This window comes from Nesoenas mayeri, assembly GCF_963082525.1.
Source record: "Nesoenas mayeri genome assembly, chromosome: 10".
NCBI lineage: Eukaryota > Metazoa > Chordata > Aves > Columbiformes > Columbidae > Nesoenas > Nesoenas mayeri.
Window position 1 is genome coordinate 16,169,682 of NC_137560.1, and position 24,005 is coordinate 16,193,686.

Here is a 24,005-nt window from a genome sequence, read left to right on the forward strand (position 1 = left end):
GATTTTGTAACAATGCAAAGGTGAAATAAATAATTGCAATGACATCACCAACCTAGCATCCAGAAAACCCTAAGCTGATAAATTAATGCATTTAAGATGACATTAAAGTGTTGGCTCATGTCTAAACTATAAGTAAGTTATAAAATCAACTAAATAGCATGTTCTGATTTGAGTGGATTATTAATTTCCTTCTGATACCTACTGTGATCTGCTTGTGATGAGGAAACCATATCATGATCCATATACATGCTGTTACTGTGCAGGCTTTATGAACCGGAGCAGCTGGTGTCATGTACCGAATCATCATGCCTCATTTCAGAGGGAGAAATTCGGATGTCAGGATTTTTAAAGGAGTTTTTTATTAATTGTTACTCTTATTTTATAGCACTAGAGATGTTTTGTGTTTGGAAAGGGCACACGAAAGTTCTGTTTATAGTATTAGCATGCCCAGAAAAGTGAGTAAATCTTATTTGCATGGCTCCACTGCATATAGTAAGGGGAGAAAAGCAGCAGGTGCAGGCAGCATCCTAGCACATCTGCACTGGAAAACTAGATTAAAGAGTAGGTGTCTAATAAGCTTGAGAGGAGAAAATGGCAACGTGTCCTGTATGGTCAGATGAGAGCTTTTCTGGCCACTTTTGGGTGTCATCACACGAAGTCTTGGAGCTGGAAGCAGCAGCAGGTAATGAGAGAGAAGTCAATGAGGTAGTCCCATTGCCATCTTCATTTTATGACTGTTCTGCTAGCTTTGGAGTTCTGTAGTGCAATGTAAATGCAGCAAATGGGGTAAGGGTTGGTTTTGCAGTCCGTGGTACTGCTGAAGGATATGGTGAGCTGTATTCACGTGGGAAGCAAAGTATTTGATTTTTTCTTTTTATTGCTGCGTTGTGGATGGCAGTATTACCAACAGTGGTGAGCTTTCAGTGTCTATGTGACTGCACAGCCCAGGAGTTAATTGTCATGTTGTGTCTGCCGAGAAATATTAAACCTGATTGTGCAGAGCTATAAATGTGTGTGACTGCAGGGAATTTTCTTGGTGCAGGTATGAGTCTGGCTACCTGGAGGTGGGTGAAGTGAATCTTTTCATCTTGTGCAATGAGTTAAACATAATTGTGGTTGACATCATGCACAAGTGAAATCCAGTGGTATTTCATTCCTTCAAACATAATCCTCTCTTTATCTTGTCTTCTTTTGAATCAACATGGTTCTGGCAAAGCTTGTTTGTGACACCCAGTGAAACTTACTGTAGAATACCTCAAATGTTGTGGATTAGCCCACAATGGAATGAGAAACAGCACAGCTGTCTGGTGTCCCCTTGACTTAATAAGCCATGGTGGGAAGCCTGGTATATGATCTTGGCTTCAATATTTTACTACCTTACCAAGTGGAGAGAAGCCATATTAATATCTTGTGTGTATATTAATGTCTTGTATGTTCTGAAGGGTAATTTAATTGTGAATTGGGTGCAGGAATTTCAGTTTCCAGAAACTGATGAATAGCAGTTGTTTGAGGTTATCAATTAATCTGTTGTAATGAATGTCCTTCATTACATGCCTCTCTTTGTTAATTAGAAGGGATTTTTACTCCTCTTTATCAAGTCAGGGCAAGTATATTACCTTTTTCTCTGTACTGCTTATGGTAAAGTGCGTACCCAGATTGTTTTATTAATTTTCCACATGAATATTTCATTGCATGTGCATCTGCACATTCAAACACCGTGTTTTCTGAGCTCTGACCTCCGATGATTATTCAATACATTAAAAAAATAAAAAGTATAGATTGTTCAATCTCTTTTTATTTGTACTTATCAGTAGAAAATCACCTTTTCTGTGTAATCATGTGTTTATGACATTAATTACTATGCCAGTTTAGACCAAGGCAATTAATCACTGCACCACAGTACAGAAACAATAGACTCAGTTCTCTGAGTACAGAGGCGAAGCTTGTACCTTCCATAAATGAGAACCCGCCTGACAAAGGGGAATTTGTACTGTGGTTTGGATCTTTTACTTCTGTTTATTTAAAAATCAAAGCCAAGACAAAACACAAACAAAACCTCACCTGATTCCTCTTCTCTTTCATTCCTACAGGTTGAAGCAATACTTGTAAACATTTTTGGTGGGATTGTGAACTGTGCCATTATAGCCAATGGTATCACCAGAGCCTGCCGAGAGCTGGAGCTGAAGGTGCCGCTGGTGGTCAGACTGGAAGGTGAGTGCTGATGGATTCAGACAGGAATCCTCCCTTAGCTGCACAGAATTCAGCTTTCCTCAGTCTCAATGCTGTAAACAATTTAACCCCACGCCATAAGAATATGTCCAATTCTTCATCCATAACATGACCTGAAGTCAAACTCTTTCCTTACCAATTTCTGTATCCCTGGCCCCTGGTGGTACTTGAAGCAATGAAATTTTACAGTGAAGGCATTATGGTTTTGCTTGTAAGATTTGCAATGCAAATAGAAATCATTTTTATACAAGTTTCTGTTTACTGGAAGGTATTTCTTTTTCAAATGATTTTTTATTTAATACAATTCCATTATTGCTAAACCTGCAGCAGTGTATAGTTTTCTTAAATTTACTCCAATATCATAATTAAAAGAAAGATGTTAGAAACAGTATTTGTGGGAGAGAAATTACTGGAATGTGTTCTTCTGCCCAAATATCCTATCCAGCTAAAATGCATTAAAAAACAGAAGATTTGGTAATGGTAAGGAATACATTTATTTGCTTACTTATTTATTTTTGTACATCCAGCACTGTTAAATCGGAAACAAAAAGTAATAGAGAGGTGAGGAAGAGTACTCTTTGGCAGCTCGTAGCTTTAATATGATGGCAGTGGGTAGGGAGTTTCGTCTCTCGTTTCTGGTAAGTACCCTGAAGGAGGAAGGGACATTCTTCTACCATTGAATGAAAAAGTGCTTTGGTTAGAATTAGCACAACTATGGTAAATTAAAACACTTCTTTTTTTTTTTTTTTTTGGTAAGTAGGTTTGTAAAACAGAGGGGTTTCTGTTTGTTGGGGGGTTTTTGTGTGTTTTTGTTTTGTTGTTTTGGTTTGGGTTTTCTTGGTGTTTGGTTTGAGGTTTTTTGTTTGTTTGTTTGGCTTGTTTTTTTAAGGCCTGTTCCTCAAAAGCATAAATAGTCATGTTTGTTTGTGTGTAAGGTGGGTAAAATGCCCTGTAACCTGGTGGTGAAAGGAGGAAATTCATCCTTTTGTGTAATTGAGATACAATAAACATGGTGGATTTTAACACTACAGTGTGTGTGTGTGGCGGGGACAGGGTGTAGATGGGAACTAAAAATGGTTCTGAGTACACCAGACTTTTTTCCTTTTCAAAAAGCAAGGTCAGCAGGACTCATGAAGATGTAGTTTACCTATGAAGACCTTTGCTTAGGTGCTTTGCTTCTTTTGCTTTTCATGAGAAAGCAGGTCTTCCCATCCCTCATTCTCATGCTGCATTACACATGATACATAGTTCACATCAGGGGAGAGCGCAGCCTACGATGTGCAATTTTGTCCTGTGAAAGTTTTGCTGTGCGTTTCACTGCAGGGTTTGAATGCTTTCCAGAATGCATTCTTGGTTTCTCATGGGGTAGCTTTTATGCTGGAGTAAGTGCAGGAAAGTTTGAATACACTAAAGTGGATTTTAGAAACAAATTGTGAAAATTTTATTCGAATGATGTGGTGCCACTAAACACCTTAAGGAAGTAAGTAGGTAGTTGAATATGGATGAAGAAGAGACTGATGGATGTTGGCTACAAGCAGGAAAGTTTCAAAATATAATATCTTATTGTTTATCAGCTCTAGGCAATGTTGTTTAGCTTTTGTTATGGCAAAAAAACTTTTCCTGTCTGTCACAGCTGGGAAAAAAGTTTATCTGTCAGATCTGCAAGACTTCTCATCTATTATAGCGATTATTTTTTAAGTAAAGATATTACAAAAGCCATCAGTTTTCCTTATGAACAAGAAAATTGCAAGTTGTTTCTATTGCAATATTTGAAACCGGTACAAGAGAGACAAGAAAATCAAGTTGCTCATTTTAAACTGCAGTCTGCCGGGTCTGCCACTGAGTTGTCTTGACCTTTTTCCAGTGCTTTTGACACTTCCATGATTGTACACGAGTAAGGGTGATTTTTTATGGTTTTTAACACGACTCCTGGGAGATTGCCCAGTCCCTGGGGTGAGTGAGGAGAGTCCTGGTGCTGCTGCACTGTGTAGTTTGTCTGGAGAAGCTGTGGAGCGGGAGAGCTGCTGCTCGCCATGGGGAGGTGACTGCAGGGCCTGGCCCTCCTGTGCTTGTGACCTTTGTGAGCATCATGTGCTGCCTCATCTACAGACCCTGAATCTTCAGAATGCACGTATTTTAACACAAACATCTTTTCATTGCCATCTTTGCATGTTGTTTACTCTTTACTAGGTTTGCAATAATTCTCCTAGACTAGTTGCTGACTCCAAAGATGACGTTATCATCTTTTCTTTAGGAAACTCTGTCCTAGTATAATAGAGCAAACTCTCCCTTTTGCATAATATTTATCTGAAAAGTTTTTAATTCCTTCTTTTATTCCTAGTGTTACCCATCAATTCATCCTAAACAAAGAGTTACGATATTTACAGCTTTCAGATGTTGTACTTAGAAACAGCTTATAACTCGTGATTTCTCTGCATATATATATATATATATATACACACACACATATACACACATATATGTGTGTGTATATGTATATATATTTGTGTGTGTGTTTATATATATATATGTATATATATATATGTATTTGGTTCTTTTTCCTCAGAAATCAGTCCCTCTGGATCCTTAATCATCTTCATTGTTCTTCTTGGAACTCCTACTGGGTTATCCAAACATACAAGGATTTTGAATTAATAATGAGTACTGTGGAAGTCATAAGGCTACCCAAGATGTTAAAATATCACCAATAACATTTTACACTTCAAAGGGAGAAAAAGGAACAAACACTTTTGTGGATTTCCATTTTGACCATTTTTCCAACAGAAGGTTCATGATTTATTCCCATAAATCTAACAGATTTGTGACCCGCACTTTAAAGACTCTTTGCCCACATGCACTGTATTACAAATGTCTTGATGACTAGAGTTTTAATCAGTCAAATCTGTCTTGATTTAGCAGGATTCTGTGGATAAATCTTTGTTCTCAGTTGTAGAATAATTACAAGCTGTTTTACCAGTGGATAAGGAAAGGATTACTCTCCTCTTTGAAAATGGTAACTTTATAATTACATGTATTTACTTGCCTTATCAGTAAAGAACTCATCAGCTGAAACTCAGGATTATTGTTGTTTAAAATGCTCATGGGCAAAAGGAGAAACCACATACTCCAAATTTTATCTTTTACAGATGTAGAAAACGAACTTCTGCTGGTTTTACACAGCATTTTTTCCCCTTTAAAATGTAATGTACTTCAATTAAGTTTTGTGAAAACTGACTGGGAGCGCTGAATGGAAGCCAACCGTTTTTTTTCTCATTTGTGTAGCTCAGCGTTAGATGATAAGAGGAAAGAATGAAAAAGAATTGTGAATTAGATGCCCTATTCCTATCCTAGAAATTTTACATTCTCTCCCTTTCAACAAATTAATTCTCTGCTTCTGTGGTCATAGGACAAGAAGAATTGGGAGGAATTAGAACTACTTAATATGTTGAAATGCAGCTAGAAGCAAGTTGGCTTTTATTCAAATGTCTGAATCAAATATTTCCTATTATATTTTCAGCCATGTGATTCGTGACCTTCTGTGTTCTTCAGAATCTAATGACTTTTTTAATATATTCAGAAATCTTTTACACACAAGTGAAATTTTGATCCAATTTGGGTGTAAACATGGGGCAGAGGAGAAGATTAAAATTGGGAAAAGTTTAAGATAGAAAAGGGCAAATGGGGTGGGCAGAATAGAAAAGGTTTAATTGTCTCTTATAAGTAGACAGTGAAAGTTGGCTTATTCTCAACTGCAGAGCCAACAGCTCTTCATTAGTTCCCTAGCTGAAGATCAGTAATTAAAACTTATCACTTGCCAAATCTCAAATCAAGGGTTGACTGAAGGTTAGCTAGTGATGGACTTTAAAACTTGTCCCTTATTCTCCAGTACGTCTGTCTTTGAGACCTGAGGACTATGAATTTCCAGCTGGTGGGCTCACAGAAACTACATAACCTGTACTCATGATGGAGGGAAATTCGGCTCTTAATACAGTTATCAGTGTAGCATGTCAGAGCTGAACCATTGCTATTGATAGTGTAACATGGTCACAATGTGTTCACGTCAATAATAATTTTCAGACATACTGCATATTGTGGAATATTTTGTCATAGCAGAATGTTTTGGGTAGATCAGATTATTTTTGTTAGTCTTCTATCTGATAGCATATACCAAATGTATGTATCTGTGCCTTCTCCCCATATATCTATTTACCTGAAAGCTGTAAGTGGCATTGCAGAGTCCTGCATCCTCTCCAGCCATCAGCATGGAACAGTGGCCGTTTAGCCTGTTCCTGATGGTTTTATGGCAGTGAAGTGAATGAATGAACATTGTCAAAATCCTGTTGGAGTATGATATTGAGTGTTTCATTTGTTTGTTTTCATTCAACCTATGCAGTCCTCTTGGCTCATTTGTAATGATGTGAGCTGGTATTATCTTAAAATTTATAGAAACATGCTTAGATAGAATATTTATTACTAGGGGTTTTAGGTAACAAGTTTAATAGATTTGCTTTGCTAGTGATAGCAGAGATTTCAAGGCAATAGAAGTGTAAATGTCAGAGAATGCATGTACACAGAGAGGTAGTTTTTGAACCCAGGTTTCAGAAGCGGGATATTTAGATTTAAAAGCCTGGAAGTATATACTGATAAAATTACATCTTCCCTGTTTTGCCATGGAGTGTCAGTGATGGTAATATACAAAAGAAGGAAAAACATATCAGAAAGCTTTTCCTTTAACAAGAGTCAAGTTTAAAAAAAAAGGGGGGGAAAAAACCCAAAACAAAACAAAACTAAAAACCACACCCCTCCCCCAGCAACAAAACCCAAAGCCCTATAGCTTCCAGTCCTCTGAATTCCCACAGTTTCGTGGTTGGCTGCAGTGTAGGTGAAGGGCAGGTTATTTCCATAGCCGGTGAATGGGATTCTGTTTACAGTTCTCTGACACCATCCAGTGGCAGGAGGTTAATGTTAGAACAGTGGGACTATTTATTTGTTTATTTTAACATCTACTGCAATAAAACGATACCCTTTGTAAATTCTTAAATGTTTCCAATGTTTTCTGAATGTTTACTTTAAAAACCCTTACCTTGGCTTTCAGCAGGGTTCTCATTTTAATTTCTTTGTTCTCATTGTGTCTAAAATACTTATCACAATGGGATAAAAAGCTATCATTAAAAAAAGAAAATCACAACAAAGGAAATCCTTGCTGAACAATAAGCTTAGTTGCGTGGCCTGCCTATAAAACAGCATTTGATTGAATAAATACAAAGTATACCCTTACTCTTTTGACTGCAGTGAGATTTTTTTTTTAGCTTTTGTATTTTCATTTGTCTGCATAAACTCCCCCCTCCCTTCTTACTGGACTGTGTTTTGTATTGATTTTGTAATGCATGTTAGACAAGTGGTGTGCAGAGCAATCAATGCAGTGCAGGATAGATCCAATGTATAGTTCCCACTCTGACCTGTTAGTAAATTAATATTGGCCACTTACTAAAGAGCAAAAGTTAGTTTTAAATACTATGTGGTATCACAAACAACATAATATTTTCTATGTGGGAAAATTTCCAGGTGTTTTTTTTTTCCCCCCTCTTTCCATTTTTTTCCCCTCACGGCACTTTGTCTTGTAGAATCCTATTCGAGAGATCGGTACAATCTTGACTGTTTTAAATGTTTATCACATGTGTATCTGAATAATAGATAAAACCTTCTAGACTTAATGGGAATCGCTATACAAATGTCAGGAATTTAACAGAGAAGAGAACCTTCATAATGCCTTCTAACTTCCCTGTACAATTCTGTACTGGCAATTAGCAGCTTCTACATTATGTTATATAGCGTGTTTGAAAAAAAAAAAGCAAATAATTTGCTATTTTTTGCCCATAATATATTTTTTTTTTCCTTTGGGAAAAGGGCTGTATAGTGCTGGGTGTTACTATGCAACCAAATCCCCCTTCTTGTCAGAGATTTCAGATGTCTTTGACCTCCCTACACAAGTCCCACAGTGTGTTTTCTGCACAGCGATGGGGAGCGTGACCTCTTCTGCCAGAGCTTTTAAACAGCTGCGGACGGGGTCCCACGTTCCTCTTCCAGCCACCTGCCCGTCCTATGGCAGAGCCCTGGGACCCGCTGTGACAGGGACGTCTTTGGTCTCTTCCAGTGCCAGGAGTGGGAATCCTGACTTGCGTATGCTGATGAGACAGACTTCTGAATTTCTTTACTTCTGCTCTACAGTTTCGCACATTTTTTAGAGTCTGACGAATAAACAAAATCACCCCTTCAAATGAGCATTCTGGAAGTTGCACAGTAAAGAGTATGCTCCTTGCTTAGTTAATAATTAAAGTTATAATTAGCGCAAACCTTCAAATGTAATTAAAATTCATTTTGCTAGGTCTAGGAATAACAAAGTAATTAAGCATAGTGACATGGCAAATAACGAGGAACTTGATATGGAGGAGGGGATTCAAGTAGGAACTTGTGCCCGTGACTAGTGGTGTGACCCCAAAGTCTGGATTCCACTTGCTCAGTAGGATTTATGATTCCAAGTTCTTCTGTGGTGCAGAGCATATCAGTGATCAAAACTGTCACTTGGCTTTGCTGGAGAAAGTCTTTTGTTTTCCATACGGGATTTGCCAGTGTAAATGGGAAGGTGACACATTTGTCTCTTACACATGTGAAAAACTTGCTTTCCTGATGTTTTTTTTTTTTAATTTATTTTTTTCCTTTACTGTGCATGTAATCAGTTGAATAAATTTGAGTTCTTTATGTGCAAAATGGAGCACTTGTACTGTATAGCTGTAGAGTCTCCTTCAACGTGGGATAATTCAGTGTAGCAGCAGAGGATGGAACAGTGTCATGCTGAATGCTTCAGAGATTTCTGTGTTCCCCCTTTTTAGCAGAAATGCAAGAAAGCATATTCAAGAGCAGCTCAAAACCAGTTAGATTTTCGGTATTACCCACATCTTTGTCTTTAAATTTTGCAGCTTTCAGTTAACATGCGTGAATTTAGTTGTAGTTGATAGGCTGACGGCTGATAAGCTGTCACTGATTGTTGCTAATAAACGTGTTAAATCTTCGGAGTGTCTTAAAGGCCTGATACATGGTCTGGTATCCACTGCTCATGCTGGATGTCCCTGCCGACCCTGGTGGGTGTTGGAATGACCCTCTATTCCTCATAAAGCCCTTTTTGTGGATGCAAATACTATTATCAGATTGCATTGCCTATCCAAATTGTCACTGAAATTTAACAGTTCCTTCTTCTCAGCTTGGTCTAAACCATTCGTCAAATCTGTTGCGAAACTGAAGTGACGTATAGTTTGAAGCATTAACTGCTGTCATAGAGATTTAATAGAAGATGTTCAATTGTTCATTAATATTAATTACTGATTGTAGTCAATGTTATTTTTCTAGGAACAAATGTTCATGAAGCCCAGCGTATTCTGAATGAAAGTGGACTCCCCATCATGTCTGCAAATGACCTTGAGGATGCAGCAAAGAAGGCAGTGGCGAGCGTAGCCAAAAAATAACAGCTTGCAGGTGTTCTCATGCAAAGTGTGTGTGTTTCACAAGACGTCATTCCAGTTGGTATTTCAAAGAGGATTAGTGGTTTTTTTTCTAAGAGGTCGTCAGTGTTGGTGGACTTTGTTTGTGATACATGGTGCACTTGAGCCACAGGCCTGCAAGTTAGGCTTCAGAAATTTTGCAGCTACGTTCTTGAAAAATTTGTGTCTCTTCATGTAATTTTGGTAATTTTGTTACTCTAAATTGTCATAAGAAACACTTCATTTCATAAAGCTGTTTTTCTGCTTTCCTTCCAAAATCACCACTGATAAAGTCATGAAAAGATAATTAATAATTTACTTTCATCAATAGGATTGTTCTTTAATCAAACGGATGCGGTTCACCTATTTCACAATGCTTTCATTTTTTATATTGTGAAGAGTCAGCAAACTAATAATGGGTTTCTATTTTTTATGGACTTTTACAATAATGTAAAATTGTGCTTACAAGGTCTATTTTATTCAAATGAGTAATGTTTACTTTCTTTTTTAGAAATGACACATTTTGCCTTAAGGTGATTTTCTTTTGTAGATGCCAAAGTATACCTCACAATAGGAAAAGGGATTGAATAGTTGGTAGTGACAGGACCTTCCATTCTCATACTGTGCCTATAAGCTGGTAAAATGTGATTAATTTTATTGTCTGGTTTTTGGAAATGAGGTGCACTATTTCTAGGTGTAACAGTGCCATACAGAGAGCTCTAGGACGATGCATCTGCCAGTAAGGAAATGGCTGCTAACTTTTTAAAATAACCTCTTCCATAATTATGTCACTGCTGTGAGGTTTTAAAATGAGAACCTGAAGCCGTTTTCTGTACAGGAGCAAGGAGTATTCTTCAATTGATTTAACTTCCAAAAACCATTTCTGATTTATTGGAAATAAAACACAAATGAACTTTTCAATTTTAAAAGCATTTGATTTATCGGTCATCAGTAAATCAGGGAAAATAAAAGTTTCAGTACACAGATTTTGATCAAGAATTATTTTGATTATATATTTTTCTTTAATAGTCAAAATTCAAGGTGTTAGACAAATCGTTCATTCAGGGAACAGAAGAGAATACCAAATGGCTTGTGTAACTAAAGAACTCGGTACAAATCTCACTCAGCCCAGGAATTACATGCTGAAAATTATCAATAAATTTGAACAGTGAACAAATAAGTGGATATTATGATCTGGTCTTGTAAATAAGCAGAGAGGTAAAAATTTGTGTAATAAATTCTTAATTGTGATTTTTTTTTGAGTGGCTGTAATCAATCCCGTGTTCTACTTAGAAAAACGTAAGTAATTTTTTCCTGACATTTCCATTAAAACTGTTACATTCAGAATAAATTATCTGCACTAATCTCTGGCTCTTGACACAAATAGTATAGATAGGTTTCTGTCATCAATTACTGTAGGTTTTTCCTTTTCCATTCCTTTCTCTACATATTGCTCAAGGAAAAAATGTATGACTGTTAGAATTGCAATAAGTATGCCACTAGGTAGGTACTTATTGACTGAATGAAGGAGAAGGGTATCGTTAACACTTCTCCTGAAGGTGCATAGGAGCACATTGCTTGAAAGGAAGAAATGTTTACCTCACCACAGTAAATTAAAAAGTCACACTCTATTCTGTGTATTTTTATACTGGAAAGGGAAGCATTCTGTGCAAGAATGTTTAATGCAATGTTACACGCTGCATATCTAACTTACGGTCTCCAAACAATTCATTGTGTGAGTATGTGATTATTATTCTGCAAAAATTAATGCTGTACACCATTTCATCAAATAGATGTAAAAATGAACCATTTAATGACTTTGTCCTTTCTATAAAATAGAAAATTGTTTAATTTGTCTATTAAATTCTGTGTTCTTCCATTCAGAATTTTGTTTACAGATGAGTAGAATCAAATAATTAGGAATTTACTTTCAATTGGGTGATATTGTTATACTCTTATACACATGTTTTTATCTAAAAAGTAAATATTTTTATTTCTATATATAATCTTTCCTTATGCGTAGGTTAAATGACAGTACACACAAGTTTTATTCCTTTTGAGCCATATACAGAATAGAACAGTATAATTTTTAATTTCCAGATGTCATATGGAAAAATTTGTAAGCTCTGGGTTTGTGTTTTTGAACGATCGGCACTTCAGTTACACCAAGGTCCTGTTCACTTTCTGGAACCAGAGGCTCTCTCGCTCAGTTCTGTTTGCTTGGTGCAGCGTTGCGGACTGTTTTGGTTTTAGTGGCATGTGTTATTTGTGTGTGGAAATGTGCGAAGTTATTTTTGGTCTCCCTTGGCAAGGCATTTTAGTTCCATTTCGTGCAATTTTAGCTGTTGGAAATTGCAAGTAAACGCAATGCCCGGGAGGGATGCTGCTGCTGTTGTTCCAGCACACGGAGCTGCAGCCTGGCCGGAGTGCGGTTTGCTGTCCCCCGCGGGGCTGGGGTGAGCCGCGCTCCAGCCACCCTGTTCCTGCTTAAACACAGAACACTCTTACGTGAGAACTGCTCCTCCTGCAGAGAGCGAGCGGCAGTGTAAGCAGCAGAGAGGTTCCAGGTAATCCCGTTCATGGAGGTTTGAAGTGAGATTTAGTTAGCCTTTAAATCTTGACATTTCAGGCTGTGTGTTAATAAAGGTCTGCAGGATTGGGCATTTAGAAGGGAAAACAGGAGGAAACAATGCTGACATTGTGTTACATCTTTAACAAGATACCTTTAAATTCTCACAGTGAGCGTGTAACAGCTGGGAGTTCTGGAGTAGTGTTCTTAAAATGCATTTACTATCTCATTTATCAGTCCTGCTCTTCCCTGCACCCAGAAAAGCAGCTGCTATTGTGCAAAATTGCTGGGATTGGAAGAGCATGTCAGTGCAAATCAGTCACCAGATGAGATGCAGATTAGGGCTGCCTGTTCACAGCTTCCCCAGTCACAAGCAGTGCCCTGATGCTTCTCTGGCCCTGCACAGTCAGCCTGGCATGGTGACCTTTGGGATTTTCAGACCTGGGCACCTACAGTAACCTCTGGTTATTACATGGCATGTTGGCCAGGATGATTCCCTGGTGCTGGATGCTGCACAACACTTACTGAGTGTACTCAGTGGCCTGAAACACAGGTCTGAGGAGCCTTGCTGGGCTAGAAGAGCCGGGAAGTCTGTGAGCCCAGGGCTGGCAAAACCATTCCCTATGATAAAAGCTGTCAGCTTAGTTTCAGAAATCCAGAAACCTGCTAGGCTTAGTGCTTTGTTATATGACATGTGAAATGTTAGTGCTAGATGTGGTGGTAAGCCTCTGAGCTGATTGTGAGATTTCATGCCTTGGGTTTTTTTTTTTGCCAACTTTCAGAAAATTGGGAGTTTGTGTTGAAGTCACAGTTAGCTGTAGCAAGAGGCAGGTGAACCAAAGCAGCTCATTGCACATTTTGATTTATCATCTCAGATTCTTTCCCATTCCCCTTTTGTCCCGTTTCTCCACCTACATAACTCACTCCCTGTGCTTTCCCACTACTTACGGTGTCTCCCTTGGTGGCAGAGATTCCATGCCACTGGGCTTTGCTAGGTTTGCATGGTTGTGCTGCCTGGCCTGGTGCTGGATGTGTTGTGTGAGCATCCAGCCGCCTGCCTGGGAGCTGAGTGTGTTCTGGTCAGCCCACCCACCAGCTCAACACCCTGTCACCAGCAGGCATCAGCAACTGGGCCCGGCTTGTATACCAGCCCAAAGCCATCCTAGAGTCCTCTCAATGCCTCTTCCTTACCTGTCCATTGCTGTTCTGGGAGGCCACGAGCTCGACCTCCAGTGTTCTGCACTCTCCTCTAGACAAGAGGAATAGACACAGGAGCAGAAATGGGCTGAAGAGCAGTTTTACTTGCCTGATCAGATGTGCTGGGCTCTGAAAGAAGCCTGTGCTTCAGAAAAATTGTACACAGGTATGTTTGTAAGAGATAAGAAAAAAAGAGTGAAAAGCATGGGAAAGCTTGGCACCTGTGCAAAGGGCTGTTTCAAAGAGAGAAGAAATGGTCTTTTTCGAGGAGAAATAGTCTTCGTCAAGTCCAGTGTGGACAGGAGAAGCAGTGAGGAGCTTTGACTGCAGTAAGGGACATGTAGGTCAAACTTGTAGCCACAAGGTGAGACAAGAAACAGGCTGTGAAATCATCAATGGATGTTTTTTAGAGTTAGATGAGCATCTGTCAGGGATGGCTTAAGGAGAGTTGATTTTTGCCTCAGGGCAGAAGTATGGATGAGGGTGACCTTCCAGCCTGATCTGATAGGATTTAATGCTTGTTGGTAAGGTTTTGTTTTGTTATTTGCTTCTTAACTTGTAGGTACAGGGAGGAAAAAGGAAGACCTGCTGGATTCTTGGAAGAAACTGGTTTTAATTTAGTCACCAAGAATGATCTGCAGCTGCCAGGGAAATGAAAAGCAGATTATGCAAACTCAAGACTTTCGCTAACAATGGGAGCAGTGTTATTGCAATGCATAAAAGGCTGAGCAGAGAATTAGGGGTATCTATCAACTTTAATATGTTTAATTTAAAAAGGAACAGGTTGCACCAACTATTTTTTCCTACTTAATGAGGCCCATTTATAACTAGAATACCAGGATTTGCCTGTCACCCAGAGGAAATCATAGTATGTGTATTTGTACTTTGGTGCAAAACTTGTGTTGATCACAGTGATTTAAAACTTTTACTAGCCCATCTGCAGTCAGTTTGATGTCAGGATCCTTTCATCCAGAGACAGATGCACCCTTGGTAGAATCCTGAACATGTGTGTGTCTTTGTTCAGCCTCACAAAGTACCAGCTAAAGATTAAAAATAAAAGTACGTTATTCCTCAGAGATAAACATGATGAGACTTATCCAAGATACGGTAGCCCCCTCCTGCAGGTTGCAGAAGGATCATTATTGCATATATTAATTTAGCTTTTTGCATTTCTCTATTCTGCCCATGTTTGTGGGTGCTGAGTGGTGCAGGGACACTAATAGTAGAGCATTGCATAGCAAATAATGTTCCCTGTTCCTTGAGGTCATTCCTTTTCTATAGGACTTGAAGCACTGAAGTGGGAAGATATTTTCTGTGTAGGTTGGATTGCAGCGCCAGGCTGGGGACAGGATTCGCCTCTGTTCTGTCATAGATAGATGTAGTAGATGTGTTACTGATGAGCTACGCCTTCCACGTGCTGTTCACGTAAGTACAAAGTGGACTTGATGGGCAGGCAGAGGGCAAAACACCGGGAGGGACCCGCAGGACTGAATGGTGGTGGCAAGCGGATCTTCACTGGGTCTCAGGGAAGGCTCGGCTCCACATATCCTCTGTATCTCACACTGCTTACAAGGAAGAAGCTCCACATTGGAGTTGTGATGATTTGCAACATCTGCCTTCCTTGTATCCTTGGAGTATTCCTTCATCATGAAGAGGGAGAAAGCAAGAGCAATGCCATGAGGACAATGTTCCCTTCTCCTATATCTTGGGACAGGAGATGTCTCGTTCTGGACCTCCTTGTGTCTGCAAAGACAGGGCAATAGTCTGGCGCTCAGTTCCCAGTTAAATCCAGGCTAATTTGTAATGGAATCTGACAGGGATAGCCAAGCCTGGAGAGAAGGGAGCTACTGACAGAAATAGGTTATTTCACAAATTAAGTGCTGTTGGGATATGCAGCATGATGGGATTTGGAAACTGGGTCCTTTGTATTTACCAGAGCAACTCTTCAAAACACACGCATTCATACAAGCAGGCCATCGTCAAAGAGGTGACAGTGACAAAGTATTGGTAAGTTAATCTGGGAAAGGAGGGCTCAGAGAGATCAAGTGTAGGAGTTTTTGCATTTCTCTAGGTACAGAGATGGGAAAATGAGAAATTTGATCTTTCTGTTATAACCGACCTAAAGAATTACAGAGCAGCAAAAGGCCATGCAGCTAAACAAAGCTGTTCCCTTTAAGTTTGTTTCAGATGTCTCTCTGCTTCGGCACCATGTCGTTCAAGACTTTCCCTCTGTAATTGCATGTGGCAGTCTCTTTACAGCTAGATGCCGATTGCTGCTCTCCAGCTGCTCCAAAAGAGAAATAAAAAATAATAGGCAAGGAAGGACACTGCTACCAGTACTTTAGGAGAGATGTTCCTCCTTTGTTTCACAGATGGGTGAGTAGAGGGGTTAAGAAAATGCCATTTTGTTCACAACCGCTGCTCTGTTTGGCTCCATAACCAAACACTGGCCAATATTCAGTAGCTCAGTCCCTGTAACAACTCTCCTTCCCTGTGCTTCCATTAAAAGACTTTACCCTGCAAGGCGGTTCAGAAAATAAATGGTATTTGGTGCCCTGCCTTACCTGAGCTGCTTGCTTAGCAAAACTGACCTTTTGCCTCAGCTTTGTGGGACCAGAGGTTTCATTCAAAGGATATTGGCAGTAGTGTGGTGTTAATCTACAGCTGTGATATCCTGGTCTGGGAGAGAGCCGGGCTTCTTAAAACAGACAATCTGCAGCTTTAGAGAGATTAATTCTGTGTTTCAATAGGCAAGCAGCAGTGCTACCATTGAACATCAAAGGGCTCATCCTCCCTCTGCCACCAAGCAATGGTGAGGTAGGGTTTGCATAGCAAACCCAGACCAACGTGGCTCCTGCCCTTGTGCACATCTCTGCCATATACAGACAAGCTCAAACTTTACTATGAAAGGGTAAATCCTTTATCATTAGAAGGTATTGGACGTAAAATCCTCTGCTCCTGTGTAGGTTGTTGGGATGTGCGTGTGTCACCCTCTCTAAAGGGTGCCAGGGAAGCCAGTTGGTGTTGGCAGCTCTGTGAAGGGAGCTCCTGGAGATGTTTGGGCAAGCTGAGTTGTGAATTTGCCCTGTTTTTTTCCTCACACCGAGGTTGATGATGCACCTTTCTCACTGTCCCTTTTGTTTTTCTGTTTTCTGGGGGAAATATGAAAGCAGTGGCTGTTTAGGAATTCTAACTGTAGTGTTCCTAGAAACATTCCTGACTGATGTCAACAGAAATTGGTAGGGTTGGCTCAAAGAAAACAATATTAACAAGAAGTCAGACAAATTCCCAACATTATTCTTGCACCTTGATAACTTTGCCATCCATGAAGTTCAACTTCATTGATTAACAATGCTCAGCCCAAGCCCCAAGTTCCTGTGGTACTGGAAAGCCCTTAGTGCCAGTGGCTTTTTCTACTGTTTTCCCAAGTGCTTTTCCCTTGTTGTACAGCAGGAGGAACAACACTTCAGATGTGAAGATATTGATCTTCTTTGAGTTGTGCTCTAAACAAGCATGTGCAAAACACAGGGAAAATGAAGCACTATATTATTTTGCATTTAATTTTCCATAACTATTGTCTTGTAGCCCTGGTGAAATGTTTGACATAACACACTTCCACAGCTTGTCTGCTGAACATCTGGTAATCAGTTCCCAAATTTACTTCAGAGAATACTCAGAGCAGAAAGTGAATTTCCTCAGACAGGCAGAATGTCACTTGCAAGAAAATGAATCTTTTTTCCATTATCACCATAATGGGTGCGGGATACTGCTGCTCTCATGCTGGTGTCCAGAATGCTGAGTGCTTCCTCATCAAGATAAAACTTTTGAGGACAACAGCAGACTATTGTCAGTGTCAGCTCTCCATGTATACAACTCAGCCTTAGAGCTTCAATCCTATTGATTTCCTTAACATTATCCATCTATTGATTTTTCCCCTCTCCTCTGGATTATACTCATTGTAGAAATTGCTGCTCACAAGCCTAAAGAATTCTTGCTGTCATGCTCCATCTGCTGAAGCCAGCCTGTTCTTGCATGACAGCTGTATTGGCTTTTATAGTTGGGAAATTCCCATATCCATCCTCATGAGGCTGCTCTTTGAAAACGTCTTGCTTTTAAAAGGCACGGAGAGGTCTACCAGAGCTGTGCCGCCTCCTAACAATTGATTTCTAGGTTTCATTATTAAGCTTGAGCTTTTTCGCATCACAGCTCAAGTTCTGCCCCAGTCATTTCCAGATCTTACAAAGATCTGAAAATGCAGCAAAGACAGCAGAAGCAAAGCCCGTGTTTGCAGCCTGTGCGGCAAGACTTTCATGTATAGTCCCTTTTGTTCTGCTGTATGTCGCTGGTGTAACAGAACCACCCACACACTGTGTTCGAGCCTCTTCTAAGATGGGTATTAAAAGCAGGTAATTCAGAAAGTGCCTGTGTCTCTCCCAGCTTTCAGGCCCAGCTCTGTAGTATCTCTACAGATGTCCCAGGCCCCCCATCCCTAACTCTGTATATGTGATTCACAAGGAAACATTAATCTGAGAACTCAAGAATAGGTGCTACTTTAATGGTTTACAATAACTCCCTTTCCTCTGCTGACATAGCAGTGCCATGTTTGCTCTAACACTAGAGAGAGGTGGCTGAGACCCACCATGTCTGTAAATCCCTCTTATTTCAGTGAAGCTGAGCTGCCTCTAAACTGGAAATGTGCTCACCGGGTCTTTGTGCCTCATATATTTACAGGGTGGGTGATGGAGGCTGTGGAAAGTTGCCTTTTGAATGTATCCTCTGGTTGCATGTCTCAAATCCAGCCACTGTGGAATACCTGTGCTGTAGCAAACCAATGTTAAAATTTGTGTATGTTACTGAATGGACATAACGGGCCTTTCAGCTGTGGAGGCTCAACAGTGGAGCTTACTCTGAATGTGTTGTTACAGCAAAGACATTTTGAGTAAGCATTAGCTAGGTCCTGACATGTTTACAGCATTCCATCAGCGGCAGCAACAGACTTGTTACTGGCACTGCTTGGAGGATTTTGTGACCTACACAGAAAGGTGAAACACAATTTGATGTATTTAGTGATTAGAAATGTTTGTCTGAAAGCTTTTACCAGACATTTTGGTTCTGGGTAAAATGTAAATCCAAGTGTGAAAATTTGGCCACAATTTCAATTTGTTCATGACCAAACTGTCAAAACTGATTTTTGGAGCCAAAAGATCCCAGGAAGATTCCTACTTTTCCTTGTAGAATACATAAATACAATATTGTGATGGAAACTCTAATGTGCAGGATTTTTCCGCCAGACTTGCCCGCTTCAGTTTCCATCAATCTGTCTTACCCCAGAAAGGACAAAAGAAACAAAAGATGAGTTAAAATAAAACAACTTTCTGATAAAATTACTGTATAGGCACAGAGTGTGCATCCGTAACAGTGTAATGTTTCATCTCTCAGGCCTAAGCTATGAGTGGGAGTGTGGGGTGACAGCTATCGTGGCTGGAGCAGCCCTGGAGTTTCTGTTCCACCATGGGGAGAACCTGTTGAGGGAGCAGCTGGTGCAGCCCCTCGGCTTCCATCCCTTCCCTGCCTCTCCAGGCTGGCTGGATGCCAGCAATTAAAAACTAATTGAGAAGCTTTAAGAATGCATCTCTTCTCCATTCCTTCTGCTCTGTTTAATCCTCTAACAATCCCCAGCAGAATTCTTCACAAGGGATTCTGCTCTGTTTGCTCAGTGTTTGGAGCTGCTGAGGTGTCTCAGCAGCGCGAGGCTGTTTGGGGACCCGGGAGGGACTCACTTTTCTTGCTGTCTGCTCTGCTGCTCCATCCTCCTGGGCAGTCCCTGTTTTTTGCTGGTTGCACAAGTATGTCTAGGTCCCAGAGCTGGTGCGCTGGCTGAAACCAGTGTGGTGCCTGCAGTGGTTTTGATGGTGTGGAGATCAGAACACGGCTGTGTGAGAGAAGGTAACACTGGCAGATATTTCTGTGCTTTTCTCTTCTCTCACTTTAAAAATAAAATCTGTCACTATTCACAGCCTGAGAATTTCCCATAAGCAGGATGAAACCAGCTTCATCTCCTTCTCACTGGCTTCTGGCCATTTCTGGATGCACTATACGTGTATTATTGCATCCTTTGCCTGGCAGCGAGGAGCCCCGATCATTGACCAAGGGCCTGTTGTAGATGAGATTATCCAAACAAGCAACATCAAAGTCATGCAGTGCCTTGGAAAGCCAGTGATCCTCTTCTGGTTTGTAAGTCTTCCCCTGACTTGTAATCCATTCCTTCTCCCCATTAGTCACTGGTGATGGACATTTATTTGCTGCATACAGCAAGGAGTGAAGACACTTATCCACCCCTTCCTATAGCTTCTCCCCTGGCTCTGCACCTCCTTCCTGCTCCCTCCATCTCCTGGCATCCTCCTGCTCTTTATTTTCTACACACCAAGTAATTCAAGATACCAGTGGAGGACTGGGAGGGTGTTAAACCTTCATTTTCATCCTTAGACTATGCTGACTCCATGGAGTCTGGATCAGACCCCATGTTATCACTGTCACAACTCCTGTCAGTTTAGTGAGAGTTTTGCTCAGGGAAGGACTTCGAGAGCAAACACTTTGAATGCCCAGTAAGTAGAAAACAAGAAGCTGCTTTGCCACTTAGACTAGAGCTGCTGACTAGCAGGAGGAAGATGTTTGGAGCATGTCTTGAATACACAGAACAAGCATCGCCACCCCCATCCTTCCTCCTCCTGCCTCGGGTGTGTGCACAGCAGTGCCTGGGGTTGTGACAGAGCAGCTTTCAGCCACTTTGCTTTTTCTCCCATTTGTTCCCATTCCCCAGTCCATTTACCAGAGGAGGATCTGCTTACATGCGTTCAAGTGCTCACCTCTGATGAAGCTCATCATGAGATTTATGAAAGTAACACATTAAGATCCTAGTCTGTCAAATGTCAATAAGCAGAATAAAGAGCTCAACACTGCAGCTATAGAGATCCATTAATTAAAGCAGTTGCTAAAAGTATTTTATTGGAGTATATATTACCATTTGGTCCAATTATTCTGCCATTAAACATTAAGAATAATTGAACCAAATGGTGCCCAATAGAAGGAATACATCTGCTCTGATGAATTCCTGCCAAAAGGCACAGGGAATCTTAGTACAAGCATTTTGTCAACCAAGATAACACTATTTTTCTCTCCAGCTGATAAAGTAGGGCTTTTGAATCTTATTTATGATGTATAAATTGACTAATTTGTTACCAATATCAAACAGCCCATAAGAATCAAGCAGTGTAATAGCTAACGGAATACTGACAGCTTCATCACTTGCTGGCTGCATGGAGTACAATATATACTCAATTAATAGAAAGTGCAGTTATCATGGAAACTGTGAGCAGGAACTAATTATACAGAAGCCAATCAAAAACAGCCCAAAGCAAGGAGGGATGTGTTTCAAGAAACTTAAGAGTGGTTTGGTTTTGGTGTTGGTTGGTTGGTTGTTTGTTTTCCCCCTCTCTTATCTCCATGTTTGACTTGCCTCCAGGAGAGGGATGGGGACATAGCACCAACAGGAAGAACAAGTCAGCCAAGAGCCTGGCCATAATGCTGTGAGCAAACTCTAGCACAGGTTCCAATTTCTGTATGAAACAGAAAAATCACAGTGTTTTTCTGTTTAAACACATTGCAATTATGGTGTAACTAGGGACAACCAAAACAGAGCTATAGTAATCCTCTCCCTAAGGTTTAAGAGACTTGCAGACACTGACAGATGGGAACACTTTTGAAGGAAATTTAAGGAGAAAATAACATCTTGATATGTATTTTGAGAAAAATGGTGCACTCAAGGAAGAATCTTTTAAACCCCTAGGAAGGGCAGCTTTTAATTTTAGAATAAATACAGCACTGGCTTGTTAAATTCCTGATGGTCTCTTAAATACTCAGAAGTTGCTGAAGTAAGAGTTCATTCTGACTTTTTCACTTGAGTTGAAGAAAAAAAAAGGTACTTCTACATCATGAGTATTGATCTAAGCTATTTTACTTGGCCTTTCATGTAGTTCTCATACCTTGGGTAATGCTGGTCAGTCTTGGAAATAAGTCTAAAACTATAGAAATTGGGGCAGGGGGAGAAAAAAAAACACTAGAGACAAATCATGTGAAGGGCCAAGAAATTTCCAGTGTTTCAGACAATGAGAATATTTTGAATGATCCTGGTTATCTTCAGTAAATAAATAAACATTCCTGACCCTGGAATTGTTTAAATTTCTATTAATATGGGTTTTAATTAGATATATTAATATATTTTACATACCGCCACATTTAGAGTCCACAAAAATAAATGTAGTACAAAGAGGAAAATAAACAACACAACAAACAATAAAAAAAAAGATAAACAACCCAGCCCTAAAGCACGTCAAATCCATAATGTGGCGGTCACAGATAACCTTCTACTCAGAAAAGTCCTATGTGGAATTAGTATGCAAAGTGTTTTACTCACAGGTGACTGGAAAACATGTTGGGTTTTTTTCTATGAGAACAATAATCTTCACTTGAAGTACTGTGGTTGAAAATTCGTTTTTTGCGCTTGAAGACAAATGGCTGTTCGGAATGGATGTTTTTCACTGAAAGTTAGGTAATAACAGTTTATAGCGAAACTAAAGGAATGTTGTGCTGGTTTTGATTGATTCACATGACAAAACCTGAGTTTTCCCATGGCAGAGTCAAGGTCTATTTTTTTTCCTGGATGTTTTCTGGTTTTGATAAGAAACGTTTGGATGCATGAAATGTACTTTACCTGTAATGTTACATTTTGGAAGCTGCTCTGTGTCCTTTATTGGTAAAGAAGCTGTTGGTTTCCAAGGGATGTTGGAGGGAGGGGAAATCCAAACTTATCTTCTTTTTTAAATTTTATTTTAATTTTAGACCAGAGCTATTCACTGAGATTCTGGGCTTGCTGCAAACCTTTTTAGTTCACAACCTGCTTTTTTGCTTCCATGTGTTCTCTGCTTGGTGAAAAACAAGGTTGTTTACCAGTGGAAATGATCAATGGCTCCTGCAGGCCTCGGTTCAGCAAAGGCATCCCGCTCCAGGAAACCACTTAAGCGTGTGCTTGGCTATAAGCAAAGATGGAACACAGAAGTTGTGTTCCCTGACAAACGATGGATGGATGCTGATGGTTTTGTTAGTTCGGTTTGTCCTCTGAGGGGTTGATCAGGCTTTCACCTACTTCCAGCTGTATTGCAGCCGAGACCGGCAGAGGAGTTTATTGCTTTCATCCCCTCAGAAGGGAGTGCCTTGTCCCCTTACATCTAAGTGCTGTCACCCAACACTGCTGCTTTAAGAGCTACACCCATGGTTTAGTACTTGGTGACCTGACCCGGTGGAGTGTCCCCTTCACAATAGAGGGTTCTCCATTGTGCAGTACTCCACACCTTCTGGCATCCTTCAAAGCACATCCATAGGGCTCAGTGATTCTCCTAGCGAGCTGAAAAATGTGGTACAGGTCCTGAGACCTCTGGGATTTGGAAGACAGAATTAGTGCCGCCCTGTGGCTGAGAATTAGCGGTTGTCATCACCCGAATGGCTCAGCCTGCGTGCTTGCTCCAAAGAGAGAGGAGTCCAGCTGGTGTGAAACCAGGACTCATGGGCTCGCCCCGCTGCAATGACAATGAAGGAGCTCAGAGCCTTGCGGAGCAAAGCTCTGCTGTATTCATTAACCTCGTCAGTAGTAGATGCAAAGCTGTGTGGATGGGCAGTGTTGCTTATTAAGAAAGGCACCGAAATGCTATGCAGGAGACCTGCCTTTTGTTCATCACTCCCTGCTGGTCTCTTGAGGGACTAGGAGAAAGAAATTTTTTATTACTTCGTACCTCACTTTGCTATCTGTCAAAGGACATTGTTTGCTTTTGTAAAACCTAGCACCGAAGAGTGATATTCCTGTTTACTGCTGTATGAAATTCACCACTGTTAGCTAATTCAATGTCATTTGTCCATGCCATAAAAAATAACCTGAGTGGTTACATTTATTTTCTTCAAGCCTTTGGAGATGTGAAGCTTTTTCAGTTTTTCTGGCTATTTAAATCCTGCTTTTTTTCAGTTTCTGGTATAAACTTCCAACACAGAGAAATCCTGACACACTAGGTTAAGTAGTTACTTGATGCTCAATATCTTTGCACTTGCAAGTTCACCCAGAGCAACCAATAGCACTCGTCTAAACTCCTAAATGAGTTTTTCTCAGTCCATTTGTGACTAATCACATTAATCTCCTTCTCTGGGTCTGATACTGGTAATACAGCATACCTGTGCTCTTTGTGAGAGGCAGATTTTCAGAGCAGCAGAAAGTGTCATGTATACTAATACTCCAAAGTATTTAGCCCCCCTATTCTACGCCTGCTAAAAGGAATTCCGGAGCTGCTACATTTTGTATGAACTGTGAAGGTTTGCAGTGTTGAGAGGACCGGAGAAACTATAGCAAAATAAAAAATAGTTTTTCAGAAACA

The 24,005-nt window shown here is 40.2% G+C and overlaps 1 protein-coding gene across 1 annotated transcript in view; it reads left to right on the top strand.

The window, feature by feature from the left end:
• Nucleotides 1-9,749, top strand: part of SUCLG2 (succinate-CoA ligase GDP-forming subunit beta) — a gene marked incomplete at both ends in the record, with an annotated part of 124,022 nt that extends 114,273 nt beyond the window's left edge. Inside the window, 2 exons of the mRNA XM_080350620.1 lie at nucleotides 2,091-2,211; nucleotides 9,634-9,749. Of these exons, the coding sequence (XP_080206746.1) occupies nucleotides 2,091-2,211; nucleotides 9,634-9,749 (237 nt within the window). The remainder of the gene's footprint in view (nucleotides 1-2,090; nucleotides 2,212-9,633) is intronic.
• Between the last annotated feature and the right edge of the window lie 14,256 nt (nucleotides 9,750-24,005).